Below are 19,710 nucleotides of genomic sequence, written 5' to 3' on the forward strand. Positions count from 1 at the left end.
TTCATTGCTTCATTCTGTGGCTTATGCTATAATAAATAAAAACAACAGAATGACAGTGAGTCTTCATGATAAATCTTCTTACTATAATTTTGTTGTCAGAGTCTTAAACAGCACGACTCTGAAAAAATCTATGTTTAAAATTGGCATTGTGGGTTCCAGGGTTATACTCTTTCAGTGACTTCCACATCTGCTCTGCTCAGTTTAGAAGTATAGGGATATTTTTTCTAAAAGGCAGTGATGCAAGCTCAACCTAGGTTATTTCACCTAATGCATCATGAACAATAAAGATTCTGTGATTTAAAATTAGTTAACAATGCTGTTGATAACACACATGAAGGAAGAGATTCCAGCTCATTTTTCCAAAGTTTTATTGGCTCTGCTAAGAGACGTAAGGAGAAATTAAAAGTTTTTTTAGTCAATATAGGAAGCTGATAATGTTTTTCTGCAATCACCCGAGGAGCAGACTTTGTAGAGCAAGTAGGTGACTTTCTAGACACACATTTTAAAAAGTAGAAATAAATTTTAAGGTTTATTTTACCCTTCCTTTCTGTGTTTTAAATATTTTCAAATACAGATCCAGTGGCACTCATGGGATTAATTTGCAAAGTATGCTTCAATAAAAAAAAATTCCAAGGCTTATCATACAAGGTGTGACTTTTTTTTAACTTGCGATCTAATCCTACAGTTTTTCTCAATTAGGATTTCCATTAACTTTAATTAGAATCGTGCCTGAATAAGGACGGCTTATTTAATTTCTCTGTAACACTTTCTTTCATACATTATTCTGTATTAAGTGTTTTAAAATGCTATCATTTAAACCAAACCTAGTAGAAATAAACATTTATTAGGTTCTGAATTTATTTTGCAAACCATTGTTAATCCTATGGGGAAAAGTTTAAAGGAATCCTTTTAACAGGCTTTTTACTGTTATGTTGAAATTTACACTTAAAGAAGGATAATTTTTTGACAGATAAGAACAATCTAATATAAACGTCCCCCAAAATACTGCACTGTCCCTCTGAATAACATGCATTTTTTTAGAATTACTAGGTGAATTGTGTTCTTTCTTTAAGAATTAGAAGCATTAAAAACTATATTTCCAAACTCTAACAAACAAATTCTAAAATTTAAACCACATGCTGATTTTTAAATGAATTAACGTGTTATTTCTGTGTATATTAATAAGTAGATCATAACTGTTTCTGTTTAGGCCACAGTACTTTCTGTGTAATAGTTTTGCATTGTTGTTAAATTAAATTTACAGCTGATATAGTGGCTTACAACTGATTTTGTGTCAATCGTTTTTACGGGGAAATAGCTTATATGATGTATATTGCAGGACAAGTCATTCTTCTCGGGAAGATAATTGAGAAAGCACTCTTCAAGCAAAGGGCTGCCTTACAGCTCCAGCCAATTATACGATTCAGTGCTTCGGCAGTTCAGCGAAGAAGGACCCGCTCCTGGAGCAGATCTCTGGTACCTTGGCAAGACCATAGAGCACGGTAGTTTTCCTGAAGATTTCCTAAATTTTTGAGACTTCTTCTTTTGAGAACACCCCTGAAAGCAAATAGGACAGGGCCCTTCTGCAGATCTTGGGAAGCCTCGTTGTTAACACGTCTATCTGAATGCTGTTGGACATAGTGCAATGTTTTCCCTGTTGCTTTCTCCATCCCATTGTACTGCATCCTCCTGTTTTCTACATGTGAACTATAAGCACATCTGTATACATCTTATGCCATCATGATACTCAACTACATCAACATGCTAAAACTCTCTCCAGCTTACTCATTTTGGGCAGGTCTACACTACAGCCAAAAGTCGGCATAAAGTATGCAATTCCAGCTACATAAATAACGTAGCTGGAATTGACGTGCCTTAAGCCAAGTTTCTGCAATTCCCACGGTGGGAGGTCACTTCTCTCAACTTCCATTATTCCTCACAACTGTGAAGAGTACTGCGGTTGATGGGAGCAACCTCAGTATTCAATTTAGCGGGTCTTTTCTAGACCCACTAAATCAAATGCCAGCAGATCAATCACCACAGCAGTGAAGACGTGCCCTTTGATCTCCATAGCAGTGAAGACATGCTCTTTGAGCTGATTAACACTATCATCTTCAATGAACAAGTCACACTAATGACCACTCACATCCTTAATTTCAATCAGCTAATTTGTTATTCTAACTAATTTGCTATATACAGATTCATAGATTCTTATATTTTGATGTCAGATTATGAATACAGACAGGAAATGGTACATATGCTTTTGTTTCACTAATATGTATGCATACCTTTTCATTCCTGCAGTTGTTTATACCCATGTTATTCATGGAGGGTAGTTTTACATCAACACCATGAGGCTGCTGCTGTTGCTGCTGCTCCCTCTGGATCTGCTCTCTCATCTTTCGAGCCTCCTGTATGGCTTTCATGACTGTGTCCTGGTCCCCAAATAGGGCTGGTGAGTTAAGACTGGAAAGGATATCTATAAATACAGAACACACCTAATTAAGGCTACCTTTTAGATTAGATTCCCAGCTATGCAGTCAGCTTTCATCTTGTCAGAGTGGACCCTGGTTAACCTCTGTAGTAGTTGTTGTAATGAAAATCTTCTCTTTAGACCAATGAGAATCAACATTTTTTTTTCATTTGCAGACCCTAAAATATTTTGAATGGAGGTGAGATCTGGAAATCTTAAACATTATCAGCAGACCTCTGAAAACAACTGCAGTGGACATCTGAATTAATAGGTCGAGCTTACTTATAAGAAGGAGACCCTCTTTGTTCCATTACACATGTGACTGCTCTGCCAATTGAACTCATTGAGACACTTAAAGTTGAGCAAACTTTGCTGGACCTGGACACAGATAAGAAATCTTTGAAATTATAAGAGTGAAAGCAAGCAGAACACCAGCTGGTTTTACTATTGAAATATGTGTTTCTTTATTAAGGGATAACTGTCACTCCCTGCAATATGCTTTGAAATCCAGAAACTTTATATAGTAGTTAGTGTGTTGGTAGGCAAGTTATCACCTTAACACATGCCCAAAGCTATAAATAACTGAGAGGAAATATTTGTTTTCTTTCTATTGCATATAGTAGAGATAAAAAAAATCTTCAAGCATTAAACAAACACTCATTTCTCTATGAAATGTATTTATTGTAGGTAAAAATTAGTACTGTGGATAAAGTCCTCTTATTTTAGACCAAAAGACAGCCATTATTCAGTGACTGGTAATTTCAGGCGGCTGTGGTGAAGCTTTAACTTGATCCACCTGTTGTTGCTGCATGTGAATGCACTTTACACAATACAGAGATGTACTGTATAATGTACACATATGCAGTGTACTCTTGGTGAATCCTGCATGGCAGGCAAAAATGTCTGTTCTTTATTTTAATGCTCTACCTTTGCGATACTTGTGAACTTTTAACTACACAAAATGTATATATTATTAATTACATAAAATGACACAGTTTTGGAATTCTTCCTCAGAAGAAAATTCTTATTGATATCAATTCCATTGTCTTCAATGAGAGTTTTGCCTAAGTAAAGACACAATCACATTGCTTTTTAAAAAAATTAAAAGGTTAGCACCTCAGACTTTACCTTGAGTAGGAATAATTTATTTAACCTTGTAGCCTATAAAAGGTTTTAGGGCTTACACCACATTGGTTTTTAGCATAACTGAGACACCACCTCCCTAAAACAATGCCACAATAGGACTCAATCTATCTTTATCCTGAACAATTTTTTTAAAAGCTCCTAAGTCACGTGTAGTGTGTCTATGCTGCAAAACCAAACCAACAAAGCAACCTGCAGCAGCAAGTCCCATTGCCCAGGTATAGAGACTTGGGCTTGAGGGACTCAAGCTAAGACACTACAAATAGTCAAGTATGTCTTTGGCTCAGACTGAAGTTTGGGCTTTGAAGCCCGGAAATGGGGTGGGTTTCAGACCGAAGCTTAACCCCAAGCTGAAATGTCTATGCTGCTTTTTTTAGCACCGTAGCATAATCCCCACAAGCCTGAGTCTGTAGACTGATGCTCTAGTCCCAGAATCTGGTCCGAAATGATTCTGAAAATGAGATCCAAGATCCTAAGTCCACTGGGAGATTTTAAATGTTTCATTTCAGCCCTCTACTTTTAGAGGGGAAGAAAGCCTACAAAGTTTTGTAGTTTAACTTTTAATTGAAAATATCCTCATCCTCTGCCACTTTTGTACTCTGCTTCTCTCTAAACATTGGCTGTAGTGTTAGATACAACAATAACACGGCAACTGAGAAATAACATGATGGAAAGACCAAATGACAGCTAGCAAACTGCAGAAACTATATTTCAGGAAGCATTCTCCATAGGATTGTGAAGTCATCTAGAATGCACCACAACTTTTACAATTTTGTTTATTATTTACAAGTGTTTACATGTATTTTACAAGTATATCTGAGTTATGGATTGTAAACCATCAGTTTGTCATAAATATTCAGTCCACAGTTGAATTATGAGAATTCAGCATTTTAATTTTGTGGGCAACATCTAAACTGTAAGGTGCTTATTTCTGTTCCTTGATGGGATGGTCTAACCTTTATAAACTACATTCCCCCAAAACAAATTTTTCATTTGTGAATCTTGCATATGGGTCAAAAATTCCCTAGCTGCAAACATTTGAATGTAAAAGCAGGGAAATAAGAATGAATAGTAGAGCGATATGAACAGTCTGAACAGAAACACTTCCAAAGCCTTTAAAAAAATCAGCATATCAAGATAAAATCCTGATGTAATGATATGGCATAGCTAGGACACTACTGGGTCATGGGTTGATGAAACTTTAAAGAATAGAAGATTATATTTCTTTAGGAACACTCTTCTGAGTAAGACTACCAGGTGCGTTCAGGCTAACATGAAAAACTAAGTCATAACTAATTGTGTAACATATTTTGAGGTAATTTCGAAATAGCTTATTTTGAAATTAAAGCGCTATTCCAAAATGTTCCTTAACCTTCGTGGAATGAGAGTTACAGGGATGCCAGAATAGTGTACCCATTATTTTGAAATCTATTTTGAAATAACGGGCTGCTTTAAAAACACGGAATAGCTATTTCAGGATATTTCCGGTATCCCGAAATATCTCCACAGTGTAGACGTGGCCTCAGAAACCACCCCTCTTGGGAAAAGATTTCCCTGTTTGAAATCAACTGTGGGTTTACCTAAAGAGGATCCTCTTCCCAATGTTCCTCCAATAGGGCTCGGGATGCCACTTTTATTTGGCACATTCACTGGACTGGTTTTACTTGTTGGGAAGAGGCTCTGTGTCGGTGACGTCGGGGATTTGACAGGTTCGGATGTTTTAGGTCGGGCTGAGAGATTCAGTGGCTGTGAGGCTTCATCCTACAGGAGTTTAAAGTAAATAATTATTAGAAAAAGACAAATGAAACACATTATCACTTAGTAAGACACAGTCATTTTATACCTCCGAGACAATGCCACATTCTCCTGCACTAATAACAAAAGAAGCTAATTATCTGCCGTCTTGAAGATTCAAGGAAAGGAAACCTCATTAATTTCTCTGTGTTATGCTTCTATTTACATTAACTGTGTGGCTGGATCATTCTTTTTGCCAAATTGAAATTTGAATTAGCTCACATTACAGCTTAATTTCCTAATGTGTTTTCAGAGATCTAAATTAACCTAGGGCATTTGCAAAGAATTATTTAAAATTTCCCGCATCTCAGTAGTGCTTTTGTGCTGGTTCTATTTGAAAAGTTCCTGGAACTAGAAATAAGCTATGTAGTTTATTTGTTCATATATTAGAAATTAAACAAACATAACTTGGAAATATTTAGAGCCCTCTTTTATATTTTTTGGCCCACAGACCCATAACCTTGACATTGCTGCATTCCTTTCACATATCTTTTATTGGTACATACTCTGCACTAGATACTAATCGATGCTCCCTTCCTGTTATCAGCAAGGAAGTTTTGCAATGAATGTAAAAGCACTGCAATCAGCTACACATAACAAAAACATACAACACAGTTTCATTTTCTATATTCTATTATTCCACTGCCACATGTCATTTTTGTCATATATTACTTAGAATTAAATATTAAATTTCATGTACATGAGACCGAAAGTAGTGGTTAGGTGATGCTTTTGTAATCATTTCTACCATGTTCAAACACTATTGTCTATGTGTCTGGAATCCACTGAATGAAAACAGCATAAAGATGGGGAAATTGTCTATAAATGTGAAAATTTGGTACAGCCAAATATAAATATATGGAGATATACCTATCTCATAGAACTGGAAGGGACCTTGAGAAGTCAGCAGGTCTAGTCCCTTGCCCTCATAGCAAAACCAAGTACCATCCCTGACAGATTTGCCCCAGATCCCTAAATGGTCCCCTCAAAGACTAAACTCACAACGCTGGATTGAGCAAACCAATACGCAAATCACTGAGCTATCTCTCCCCTGCTGTTGTAGAGGACATTCACACTTAGTCTTTGACATACATTTTGTGTCAGAATGATTCCAATTTTAACAAATTCTAACTTTGGGAAGACTCTAAAAACTCATTTCTTTGATTAAGGTCCACCTTCCTCTCCCCATTCTCGGGGCATATCCCCCTTGCTTAATTTTTTAAGCAGCCACTAGGTCACAGTGTTTAAAAAAAACACCCACAGATTTTCTGAAATTAAAATGAAAAAGCCAAAGAAAGAGGTGTCGCATTTAAAATATACACAAAGCCATAATATGCTGGATGTAAAGGTACATAGTTAATATAGCTCTCCATATTTTAGAAGTCAGCACTGAATACTATGCTCCTTACTATCAAATAATGATTCTGCATAGTACACTGCTCATATATAACTCATTCAATATACCAACATAACCAATAGGTGCTTATTTATAATACTTTCACATCTCTAAAGTTAATACGTTATCAGCAACATCATCAGTTATATTTTCTCCCTTCTATTAGTTACTAATTGCTAATACAGTCCCTGACTTTGTAATGCAGGCAGACATATGTAGGTACATATGCAAAGCCCAGCTGAAGCCAATAGAGCGCTGCAAGAATGCAAGGGCTTTCCTGTGCAGAGCCAACGGCAGAGTAAGGGCCTGAGTACGTTCGTGTGCTTTGTGGTCATGATACAGCACACTGAGTACTACAGCAGAGCCCCGGTTCCTTCAAAAGGATTCCATGAGGACTGGGCTCATTCTAGGCTAAGCTGTTTGTAGGCTGAAGGATTATGATCCTACACACACAGAGGCCTAATGTTCAAATAACTTTGAACGTCTCTCTATACACAGAGTAGGAATATACAGTTTATTAAGCAAAACACAACAATTAAAATTGCTGTGCACTGTATGAGTAACAGAATTCCCCAAGAAAGCAATCTAGTGTTAGTGTATTGGGGTGTTTTTATATTAAGTATTAATTAATTTTATTTCATGATAACCCTGCCATACTTCCTCCATATGAAAAACTTGTAACTGATTTCTAATATTTTCAATAAATGAGTGCGCTTAACAAAATAAGCATAAAAAGACTTTTATTAACATCTACTGCAGTCCATTCAAGTAGAATTATGTAGGGAAACCCCCAAGAATTTGCATGTGGTAAAGTGAGTAATAGAACACAGCTGGCCAACGGAGCTGGACTGGTATTGGCTTTGGTTCAAGCAGATATGTGTTTAAATTTAACCAGGGAAAATGTTGCTCATCCAGTAACAGTTTGGTTTGGTGTAGATCCATTTGGCTCATTCACTTATACAATTACTTTTTCACATTAATGCACTCAATATCATACAATCAATCCCCTAAATCACTGGTGTTTAGTATCACTACACTATAGCAACTTTGCTCAAACATCTTGCCTTTACTTTTGGCTGCTTTTGCATCAACCTCTAGAAACACAACATCTGTGGTAAATTTCATTAACAGCTTTGAAGCACAGCACTGGATCAGGAGAGGTAAAATATTAGACTAATATGTATCCACAGTTAAGTAAAGTGAATGCTTTGCTAAACAAATGCCAGAGCTCTTCATAATGGAATAATTTATATTTATTAGTATTCTCAACATAGCACAATATGGTGGAAATTTATCAGCCCCAGCAGAAATATTTGCTAGACCACACTTTACCATGATGATTGATAATAATGAAAAAAAAAGACAATGATTTTTTACTCACCTGTCAAAACAAAATAAAATTCTGACCCCAAATGAATAGAATCTTCCCAGCATGAATGATTGTGGGTCTATAGGGGTTTTTTTTGTATTCTCGAAGAATGTTTTTTTCTGTATAAAGTCAGTGTGTGTCTTCCATAGCTCAGTTTAATGTCTTTATATTTGCTGTGCTTGCTGTTCAAATCAATAGCATGTCCAAACATTTTCCCCCAAACTAAGAGTTTTGTAGTTTGAAGCAATTTGTTTTCCAACTTGTTTGGCATCGTGAAATCCAACACAATCACAGGAAAACACAGCCATAAAGGCAACCTGGTACCACCCACAGGTACCAGCTGCAGCACAAAGTTGGAGGGGTGCATCATGTTCATTTCAAGCTGCTGCCAAGTGCCATGTTGTAGCTGCCTCATACCAACCAAGTGAGACTAAGCAGGCACAAGCATTCAGCAATGGTGCAAAATCGACAAGAAGCAGCCTCGTTGTCAGCAGCTGTGTGAAATCAACAAGCGGCAAATCAATCTGCAGTGACACAGTTTTTCTCCCCGGAGCCCTGATTTACATTTTATTTTTATGTGAGGGTTGGGTTTTTTTTTTTCTCCAAAGTTGTGTAAAAGTGCAGCCTGGGATTTGTGAAATAATTAGAAGGGCTACAGTCCCTCTTGGCCCTCACAATGTAAGTTAGCGCTATCATTCTGAGGAATAAGCTGCCTTCTGTGCTTTTTTTGAAACCACGCAATAAAACAGATGTTATTTATGCACATTATCAAATTCAAAACTGAATTCCTGAAGATACTGAATTTTAGGGATGAATTTTCAGTGCTAGATATAGAGATGAAGGGGAATGCCTGATACTCTTGTTTCCAAGGAGTGCACACCTGCTCTTCCATTCTCCATGCTGACAGCTTACCACTGAAGAAGAGTATTTCATTTAAGAATGAGCTTTCATATGGTTGGACTTCCTACTGTTAAAATAAATACATGGACAGAGTAGCACCACTAATTGCACTGCCTCTTTCAAACATGATTTTTTTTCCATTGAAAAATACCTTCACTTGAGTTATAGGGCTGGTCCCTCGCTTTTCGTTTTTCATCCCAGTGGGTGAGAGTGCCCCTGTCGTGTTCGGTGCCTGGGGAGTAGAAGGCATCTTGGCTCCAGGAGAAACCTGCATGCTGGCCAGCTGAGCTGCATAGAGTTGCTGCAAGACAAGAAACAAATAAAGAATATTGCCTGCAACTGTCCTAAGACAGAGATCCGATAAAAGCACATGATTTTATCGCTTTCTCTTGATGCTGCTTCTCTTGATGAAATCATCACCTTGTTCAGCTCTTTCTTTTTTGAGGTTTTCTTGCTTAATACTTTTAAAAAACAGATTTGCGAAATTCTCATCCAGGGCAAGTAACTATTTTTATTAGACAATTACATAATATATATTAGTTATTAATCCATTGCCAACAATTATCATAGCAAACAACAAACAGATAAATATTGTGCCCAAGTTAATAAACAACCATGACAAAGTTGTAAGCGTATTTATATAAAAAAGGATACCAATCCCTATGAAAAGTAAGAAACACTTAAGGTCTTTACATAGCTGTGCAGCAATTCTCCATAACAGAATATGTATTGAGAACTGAAGTTGAGGTTCATGCGCTACTGAAAACCACTTCCATGTTTTCTCTTGATATAGTTTAATGGTAAAGCAGAAATGATGCAATCTAAGGGCTTGTCTTCACTACACGGTGGATCAACAATGCAGTGATAGACTCTTTGGTAGTTGATATATCATGTCTACTTAGATGAGATAAATGAACTCTGAGCACTTTCCTGACAACTCTGGAACTCCACCAGGATGAAAAGAGTAGGCGGAGTCACTGAGAGAGCAGCCCCCGCCAACCGTACTTCATGGAAGACACCACGGTAAGTACATCGACTTCAGCTGTGCTATTCGTGTGGCTGAAGTTGCACATCTTATATCGACGGGGGGAGGAGGCTTACTGTAGACTAGAACCAACTCTCAGCAGCAATGAGAAGTACTGGTGTTAATCGATTATCATAAAGATGAGAACACAAATATATCCTTCAATATTATCATAGAATATACACACAACTTCCTCCACTTTTCAGAACTGTATCTGAAAAAGATGTGCATTAAAGTCAAATATTCCTAGTATTATAAAGTGTTTACTGACCCAAAATCAAACAAGTTTAATTTCCTCCTATCGACCTTAATCCCTCACCTTGAATTAGCAGTAGCAATAATCCTTCTACCATAAACAGGGGAGGATCCTAATCCCTCTTCCACACATAAATCTGTATAAACTGTGCCTTATTAGTGAAAAAAAAAACAGGTGGTTTGTATGTAATTTCCAACATTACTATCATTCAGATGGACAAATAAAAAAAATTACAGTAATCAAAAGCAGACCTTTCAGCACATGTAATTAAATGAAAGCTTAATAAAGAATAATTTGCAAGAGCCAGATGTGCTTATGTCATAATTGTTGCTTTCTTTGGAACAATTTTTCTAATATAACAAGCCTCTAAAGAAATGAAAGTTACACAATACTATGCGCTCAGTGACTCAGTGGCTAGACAAATGCACACAAAGGGGTCAGAGTCAGAATTCTGGGTGCTTAAGAAAAATCTGACTTTTTGTTTGTTTGTTTCACTTAAACCTCCACTACATCCCACTCTTTCAAAATGCCAGGCATAGTCTAAACTTGGACAAGAGATGAGCCTTCCGAAAGAAGATACATTTAAATATTTAGGTGGAAGCACTATATTTTCCCCTCTGCTAGCACTCTAATTTTCCAGTTTTCTGTTCTGCGCTGAATAATGAAAATGAAGTGTTGTATATAGTAGTAAATGTTCTGCTCTACTGCTGGGATCTTATCAGCTCCCCTTGGCAATGGCATATAAACTAACATCGGGTTCTTAGGGTCATTCTTTGTTAGTTTAATAGGCTACAATGCTATTTGATAGTAGAAAGGCAAATTTTTAAACTTCTTGAAGCCTGAACATTTTCAGCTGAGGATAAATGAGCTACTGTACAGTGGAACTGATGACAGAACAAACAAAAATATATCTTTAGAAACAAGCTGGTTTTAGAAGGAATGTTTGAAGTTTAATATTTTCTTCTATCTATTACATACATTGCATAGAACAACAGAACTGTCTGTATTGTGAGTTAGCCACAAGAGCATTCATAACTCCAAAGGCAGTACAGACAACTTCAGAGTCAAAATGTTGCTCATCCAGATTCTTCTTAAAGTAGCCTAGAAGTTCTACACTGGATATTGCAATTTTAACTAGAATTTTCCTCTGGTTGCCCACTGACTTTAACACCAAAGGTTTGGTTGGGGGTTGCCTTTCTCTTGAGCAAGGATGAGGAGGCTGATTGAAAGTCAGTAGCCTCCCATGAACAGAGACTTGCATACAGAGTGAAAGCAGCAGAATGGTCAGTGATGTGACAGCACTTTGGCTGTGTCTAGACTACACAGTTCTTCTGGGAAAAGATACGCAAATTGCGAACCTCAATTTGCATATCTTTCCACTTCTTTTTTTGGAAGAGGTTTTTCCGACATTTGGCCCTTCTAAACTGGTCCAAATGTCAGGAAAAAACCCTTTTTCGGAATATCCCTTCTTCCTCATAAAACTAAGTTTACAGGGAAGCTGAAAAAACGTGTCTGTTCTTCCGAAAAAAATTTCGGAAGAGCAGATGCGTTCCTTGGATGCGGCAGAGTTTTTCCGGGATACCTCTGGTATCCCAGAAAAGCTCTGCAGTCTAGATGTACCCTTTCTGTTTGTAGCCCAGAGATGCACTTGTTCTGTCTTGGAAGGGCAAGGTGGAGGTTCTTGCAGTAGGCCTACTTACATCGTGGCCTACTAGCTTTAGTCTCTGCAGCATACAAAAGTGAGCTGATTTTCTAGCAAGAAGAGAACTAGTTCATCATTTGTAGATGCTCCTCAACAGAGCCTGGGCACTGAACTATCTCCAAGGCTTCAAGGATGAGCAATGATAGTACCATGGACTATAGGCCAGTAGGTGATTATCTGGGAAATTGCATGAGTGAAGATAGGTGAATGTTAAAGTTTAAGTTGCCTTTATACTGTAATACTGTGTTGAGAGTTTTACTGTGCTAAGTCATATGTCTGGAATTGTTTTGTCTCTCACTGTTATAAACTTCCCCCCAAGCATAATAAAAATGAAAAGACATATATGAACTTTTTGGTTTGGTTAGACACATGCAAGTCGCAGAGAAATAGACGCAGAGCTTACAACCACAAAAATCCACCCAGGTGCCTGCCAAATTGTTAGTTGGGCAGAAAAGTTGGGTAACTACACATGGATACCTGAATGTCTGAGGGATTAGGCAATCTGAATTAACATGCAAATAATAGATCAGTTGGTACAAACAGATGATTTTGCAAACACAACTGTTACGTTCACCTTTGAAAGGATGGCCTTAAATGGCAATCTAGGAGTGTACATAGAGTAGGTCAGGCAATGAACAGCAGGGAAAATGAATATATACTGTTAGATTTTAATGTTCTAGAGTGAACGTTTCTATAGAAATCTTGCAATTGAAATGCTAAATTGTTAGCTATTGACTAATGACTATAAAAATTTATTAACCTACCCCACAATCATGAATTTTAAGATGTATTAGTCAGCCACCGCATTAACTAATGAGTCACAGAAATTCTTTTCAGTCCTGTTACTTATAAATTTAAAGCCGCTCTAAATATTACTGCATCCTTTATACGTTAGCACATAAAATGATAGTTACTTACATAGCTGGAGTGAGAATATTGTAAGAGCAGCTTAAACATTGAAACGTACCCTCTTTTCAACCTCTCTCTATTACTTACAGAACCTAACAGTTTAAAAACTGCTGATTTCCAAATAAGACCCTTGATTACATGCTGTACTAGGAGGTTCAAACATCAAGTACATAAGACTCAGCTTGTGTCATACAGTTAACCCAGATTCAGACCAAGGTCAAGATAGTCAACAATGGGTACTTGAAGTTGGGTTTCTAAAATCCATGCTTAGGCACCAAAATATAGGTAAGCTCAATTTTCAAAAGTGCTGAGCACCCAGGAGTTCCTTTTGAAGTCAGCAGGTCTTTCGCACTTTTGAAAATCAGAACTTTTATAAAAAAGTTACGGCTTCAAAATCCATATTCAGTTGTCCAAGGCCTTGCCTACATTTACTGGGAAACCTGCACTGTAGTACAGTACTCAACCCGGTCAAGAAGAGTGAGGAGATTTGATGGGGGTAAGAGGTGGTTCTTCCATCGACCCATCACCCCTGCAGTGGCATTGCTGTGGTAATTCAAACAATGGTACGTCAACTCCAGCTATGCTATTCATGTAGCTGGAGCTGCATACCTTAGTTTGACATTGTTCCCTAGGGTAGAGGCCTGGCCTATGAGTGGAGCACATGCTATATCTTAAAGCTACACACATAAAGCAGTAACAGTATCAACCGTGCTTTGGAATGAACCCTCACAGGGTTTTCCATTACCAACTTGAGTGTAACTGGCATGGAAATGGAGTTACTGAATACAATGGTGGTTACTCCCTGCTTTACTAAACAGAAACTATCTAGAATATAGATAAACATCACATGTATCCAAACTTTTCCTGAAATAAATCTATAGGTTGATAATACTGAGCCCTTCTGCAGCGTGATTCATATAAAGAGTTTACTGTGTTTTAAAAACATCAGCTAACTAAGCCGCACAACCCTTTTGTGAGATACATAGATAATAGGCAAAGATCACTATCTCCATCATCAAAATGCAGACCTGTCTGGGTGGAACATGGGATGTTTAGGCCTACATAGTTTTCCCACTAGTAGTAGGTTCTAGATACTGGCCATACAAGTACTATCTCATTAATGCAGGCTCCTCTATGCCCCTCCTCACTTTTCACCTTGCGCTTATGCCCACAACACTATTCACTGGCACTCTACTGTGCAAATATGGGCAAATCACATCACCTTTCTGTCTGCCATTTTTAAAGCTAAATATGGATACCTACTGATTCAGATTAAGAACCCTGGTACTTTTCAGCTTGGAAAAGAGATGACTAAGTGGGGATATGACAGAGATCTATAAAATCATGACTGGTGAGGAAGAAGTGGATAGAGAAGAGCTACTGACTCCTTCCCATAACACAAGAACTAGGGGTCACCAAATTAAAAAGTACAGGTTGAACTTCTCTAGACTGGCACTCTCTTCTCTGGCAACATCCGGGGTCTGGCATGATTTAGCCAGCTGTCCACTTATCATGGGTGTGGCCACATTTCCCACGGTCCCCTAAAGTTTGTTTACAGTCACAAGCTCTGGCTCTCAGTGTTCTGTGCTGTTGTTTAGCTCTAATTTACTCCTAAATGTCCTCTAAGGGCCCAGTAAGCTGTGGAAGTGTTGGTAATGTTGCTAGATAATATTGACCTGCCAAGGTTCAGCAAACTCTCTGGTTCAGAACCGGTCAGGTCCCAAGGGTGCCAGTCTATTAGCCAGATGGGCACGGATGATGTCCCTAGCCTCTGTTTTTCAGAAATTGGGAATGAGTGATAGGGGATGGCTCACTTGATGATTACCTGTTCTGTTCATTCCCTCTGAGACATCTGGCATTGGCCACTGTCAAAAGACAGGCAACTTGCCTCGATGGTCTAACCCAGTATGGCCATTCTTATTGTAAAGCTTTGAGGCTAAATGAATGCAAAGTGAGAATTACAGCTTGCCGAAGCTACCAAAGACAAAGCAGTGGTATTGTCATTATACTGGGTTAGCCCATCGAGGCCAATAGCTTGTCTTCTGACAGTGGCCAATGCCAGATGTCTCAAAGGGAATGAACAGAACAGGCAATCATCAAGTGAGACATCCCCTATCACTCATTCCCAGTTTCTTTGTTGTTTCACTTATGTGTTGAGAGTGTGGCTGTGTCTACACTGGGCCACTTATTCCGGAAAAGCAGACGCTTTTCCAGAATAAGCTGCGAGCTGTCTACACTGGCCGCTTGCTCTTCCGGAAATGCAATGACGATCTACTGTAAAATTGTCAGTGTTTTTCTGGAAAAACTATGCTGCTCCCGTTCGGGCAAAAGTCCTTTTCCGGAAAAACTGTTCCGGAAAAGGGCCAGTGTAGACAGCACAGTAGTCTTTTCCGCAAAAAAGCCCCGATCACGAAAATAACGATCGGAGCTTTTTTCCGGAAAAGCGCATCTACATTGGCACGGATGCTTTTCCGGAAAAAGTGCTTTTCCGGAAAAGCAGCCTGCCAATGCAGACGCGCTTTTTCCGGAAATACTTATAACAGAAAACTGTTCCGTTTTAAGCATTTCCGGAAAAGGGTGCCAGTGTAGACGTAGCCCGTGTGTGTGAGTCAGGCAGAATAGGATTTTTACTTATGTAGTCTTAAGTGTGATATCACTGAAAGGCATCCTGGATGAAGTATGTTTCAAGAAGGTATTTGAATGAAGAGAAGGTACTCAATTGCTGCATTTGTGGTAAGATGTTGCCTCAAGCATAACAACAGCATGGAAATAGGTGCAAATGAGAGCCTGGGAAGAGATGGAAAGTGCAGTTGTAGTCGTAGGGAGCCAAACTATGGGCTTGAGAGGGAAAGTAAGAGGGAGTAAGACTAGACATGCAAGTAGGAGCAGATTTGTATAGAACTTTGGTTAGAACTAAAAGCTTTAAATTTAATGTTGCTGCTGAAGAGGAAACAGGACACAGTTGTGGTGCCATGGTCCAAGTGCTAGGCAAGGAAAATGATTTTTGTGACCAAATTTTGAAGAGACTGAAGTGACACAAGATGAGTTGCAGACAGGCCAGAGAGATGGCGGTCACAGTAGCTAAGGTGAGAGAGCCTCAAAAACACAAACAAGAGCTGTAAACATTAGAAGAGGAAAAATTAGATTTGAGAAATACTCAGGGTATGTCTACACTACAGCGTTTTTTCAGAAAAACAGCCATTTTTTTTGAAAAAACTTGAGTTACAGCCACACTTCAATCGTGTTCTTTCAAAAGAAAATTGAAAGAACGGAGGGGGGTTTCTAGCATTGGTAATCCGCTTCTATGAGGAAGAAGCCTTTTTCTGAAAGAGCTCTTTTGCAAAAAGGCATGTGTGGATGGGAAGAGAGAGTTCTTTCAAAGGAAGAAGAGGAAAGAGGAAAAAGCACTGGTGCCCTGGTGGCCATTATGTCCATAGTAATCACAGCTTAAATGAGAGATAGCATCCATTCAGCGTGGACTCTATCTTTCAAAAAAGCAAATCACTTTTTCAATGCGCTTTTGCTGTGTGGGCGCTCTCTATTGGAAGAAGTTTTTTCTAGAAGATCTCTTCTGGAAAAGCTTCTTCCGAAAGAAGCTTGCAGTCTAGACATAGCCTCAGAGCCAGTAGAATTAGCTGGATGCATGGGAAAGAAAGAAGTGTTTCCAAAAATTTTAAAGTTTCTATTCTTATGTAGAAGAAGATTCACAAAATCCATTAAAATATCCATTCCTTCCTATGTATTTGGACAGTGCAATGTGTCCTAAGGTGCGGGAAGGATTTGGGAGTCTGAAAAGAAATTAAGAAATTCCAAACTTTCTGCTTAACTTCAATGTCTTCTCTTAATAAAAACATAAATCCTATTTCATATCCACAAGGAATGTTTGGTACAGTTAAAAACAATAAAACTACCGAGACTCAACTGCTGAACCTTGTTTGTCAGAGTTCTAAATAAACTATGCAATGCTATAACTTCTTATTTATAGAGATGCAAGTTCAGCCTTTGAGACATTGAGTAATTCAGCTTCAGACAGAAAAAATTCTAAAAGGGTAACTGCAAATGCATTATGGTACTTGATACAGTTGTTTTTTCTTATCTAGTGCATTAAGCTGGTAATGTTGCAGAGCTATAACTCCAGAAATTTCCTCCAGGATGTATAACATACATTCAAAACAGAACAACATAACTCGCTAATCACAAAGACAGTGCTTACAAAGCGTATGTAAAACCAGCAGCTTCTTCAGTATAATGTTAGCGCACAGTTAAGCAATAAAGAAAGAAAGAAATTGAGTGGATTCATTCTTCTATTATTATTTATTACTGCAGTGATATCCAAAATGTGCTAGGAGCTGTATAATGAAAGATAGAACCACCGCTCCACAGAGTAATCTTTCTATGGGAAGAAAAACTGATCTCAAGCTTAAATCATTAGATTTGGAGTCAGAAAAAAACGGGTTCCGTTACCTAGTTCACACACCGACTTCCTATGTGATCTTGGGCAATTCACTTTTCAAAAGTATCTGAATGATTTAGAAGCAGTGTTTCCTCTAATTTTTATGTCCAGGTACAGAATAAATTTTGTTATGGGCACCAGTATGGAGGGGATGTGCGACACATCACTTCTATATTGGTCTACAGAACAAAAGTGATTTCGCATGTGGACAATCTGTGGTGGGGGTGAGGCCAAGGGGTTGGGAATGTGGGAATGGGCTCAGGGCTGGGCAAATGAGGGCTCTTGCTGGGGATATGGGCTCTGGGAAGGTGCTGGGGAGGAGCTGCTTGAGATGCAGGAGGAGGCACCAGGCTGGTGCCAAGAGGTTTGGAGTGCAAGAGTGTGTTCCGGGCAAGAGGTTGGGGTAGTGGGTACATAGTCTGGAGTGAAGGTGCAGAAGGAAGTTCAGGGTTGGGAGGTGGGGTCTAGAAGAGAGAAAGGGTGGTGAAGTGGGCTCGAGGCTGGGGCAGGAGATTGTGGTGGTGGAGAACAAGTGGCTCCATGCTGCCTCATGCTCACCTGCAGGTACCACCCACCGTGATACTTGGCCCATGGGAGAGGTGGGAAGAGAGCTTCCCAGTGCTCATGGAGACATGGCTCCAGCTGGGGTCCATGTTTCCTCATGCAGCTACTCAGGAGAGATTCAAATGCTGCCCAGAAGATTAGCCCACAGTTAGGTTTGGTTTCTAATGCAGCTGCACAGCCACACGTGCCTCAGTGCAAATAAAAATTGTGCCGCACATGGATGGAAAATAATGCTTAGCGTGAATTTCAGCTAAGGGGGAAGGAATAGCAGCGTGCAGGAGGGGATGGGCCAGAACACAGGGCCTTATGGGCTGTAGCCCTAAGCCACAACCCCTAAAGTCCTTTTCTTAACTCAGCCCTGCTGCTAGGGCTGAAGGAGTGTGCCTGTCCCCCAGCCACAGCAGCTTCCTCCAGCCTCAGCAGGGAGCCTCCCTGGTGAGGGGAAAATCATGTTCCTCCAGTACCAGCAGGGCTAGCACAGTATTGCTGTGGACAGGGAAAGATCCCTCTCCTTCTTGTGGGAGCCCTAAACCCTTGCACATGGCTTATTAGGCAGCTGTGGGGCTGTGCAGCTTAGGGGAACCTTGCTTAGGAGTCTAAGTCTATTTTCAAAAGTGTCTTGGGCTCCTAGGACTCCAAGACCCAAAACTTTGAAAAAGGTTACCCATTATCCCTCTGTGCCTCAGTCAAATAGGGATACTCTGTAAAGTAGAGATAATAATCCTTCCTTTTGCCTTTCTTTGTCGGCCATTTCTACGTAGACTGCTAGGGTCTTTGGGTCAGGAATATCTCTGACTGTGGGTATGTATAGTGATAGAAATGTAGCCATGTTAGTCTGGTGTAGCTGAAACAAAAAACAGGACTATGTAGCACTTTAAAGACTAACAAGATGGTTTATTAGGTGATGAGCTTTCGTGGGCCAGACCCACTTCCTCAGATCAAATAGTGGAAGAAAATTGTCACAACCATATATACCAAAGGATATGTGTTCATTTTTTCAATTGTATCCTTTGGTATATATGGTTGTGACAATTTTCTTCCACTATTTGATCTGAGGAAGTGGATCTGGCCCACAAAAGCTCATCACCTAATAAACCATCTTGTTAGTCTTTAAAGTGCTACATAGTCCTGTTTTTTGTTTCTGGGTATGTACACTGCCTTGCACAATGGAACCCTGACCTCAGGTGGGACCTCTCAGCTCTACTGTAATACTGTACTATAATGAATGAGAAATGGGAATGAGGTTAGCTATGTCAACAAAGAATATCACAAGGTTATTTTACTTGGTTGGATTTTTTTAGCAAGCTGCCTTTGTCTTGAAAGATTGGTATAGCCTTTCTCCCTCAACTAAACTAAAATACAGAGTTCTTAGGCTCAAAGGTGAGCTAAAGGAAAATGGCATCCAGACATACAAGTCAGCCCAAGAAACTCCTTAGCGCATGAACATGTGATAAACCTAGAGGTGACTGCAAGGCCTAGTCAACACTACCACGGACCACCGATCTAAGTTACGCAACTTCAGCTACGCGACGAACACAGCTGAAAGTCAGTGTATTTAGATCTACATACAAAGGTTTCTTCACTGTGGAACATTGACAGCTGATGCTCTCCCATTGACTCCATCTACATGTCTCATTCTGGTGGAGCCAATGGGAGAGTGCTCAGCAGCTGATTTATCACATCTATACTGGAGATTCTCAATCGACCCCTGCTGAATTGATTGCTGG

The 19,710-nt window shown here is 39.2% G+C and overlaps 1 protein-coding gene across 29 annotated transcripts in view; it reads right to left on the bottom strand.

Annotated features, from left to right (window-relative positions):
- The window catches only part of SOX6 (SRY-box transcription factor 6), a 518,699-nt gene that overhangs the window by 81,240 nt on the left and 417,749 nt on the right, over positions 1-19,710 (bottom strand). For all 29 annotated transcript variants that reach the window (XM_006134565.5, XM_025190443.3, XM_089778649.1 and 26 more), the window contains 3 exons: positions 9,227-9,376; positions 5,197-5,377; positions 2,289-2,479 (listed from right to left, as the gene is read on the bottom strand). In XM_006134565.5, coding sequence (XP_006134627.1) covers positions 2,289-2,479; positions 5,197-5,377; positions 9,227-9,376 — 522 coding nt within the window. The remainder of the gene's footprint in view (positions 1-2,288; positions 2,480-5,196; positions 5,378-9,226; positions 9,377-19,710) is intronic.

The sequence above is a fragment of the Pelodiscus sinensis genome, chromosome 5 (assembly GCF_052426305.1).
Source record: "Pelodiscus sinensis isolate ZL-2025 chromosome 5, ASM5242630v1, whole genome shotgun sequence".
Lineage (NCBI taxonomy): Eukaryota > Metazoa > Chordata > Testudines > Trionychidae > Pelodiscus > Pelodiscus sinensis.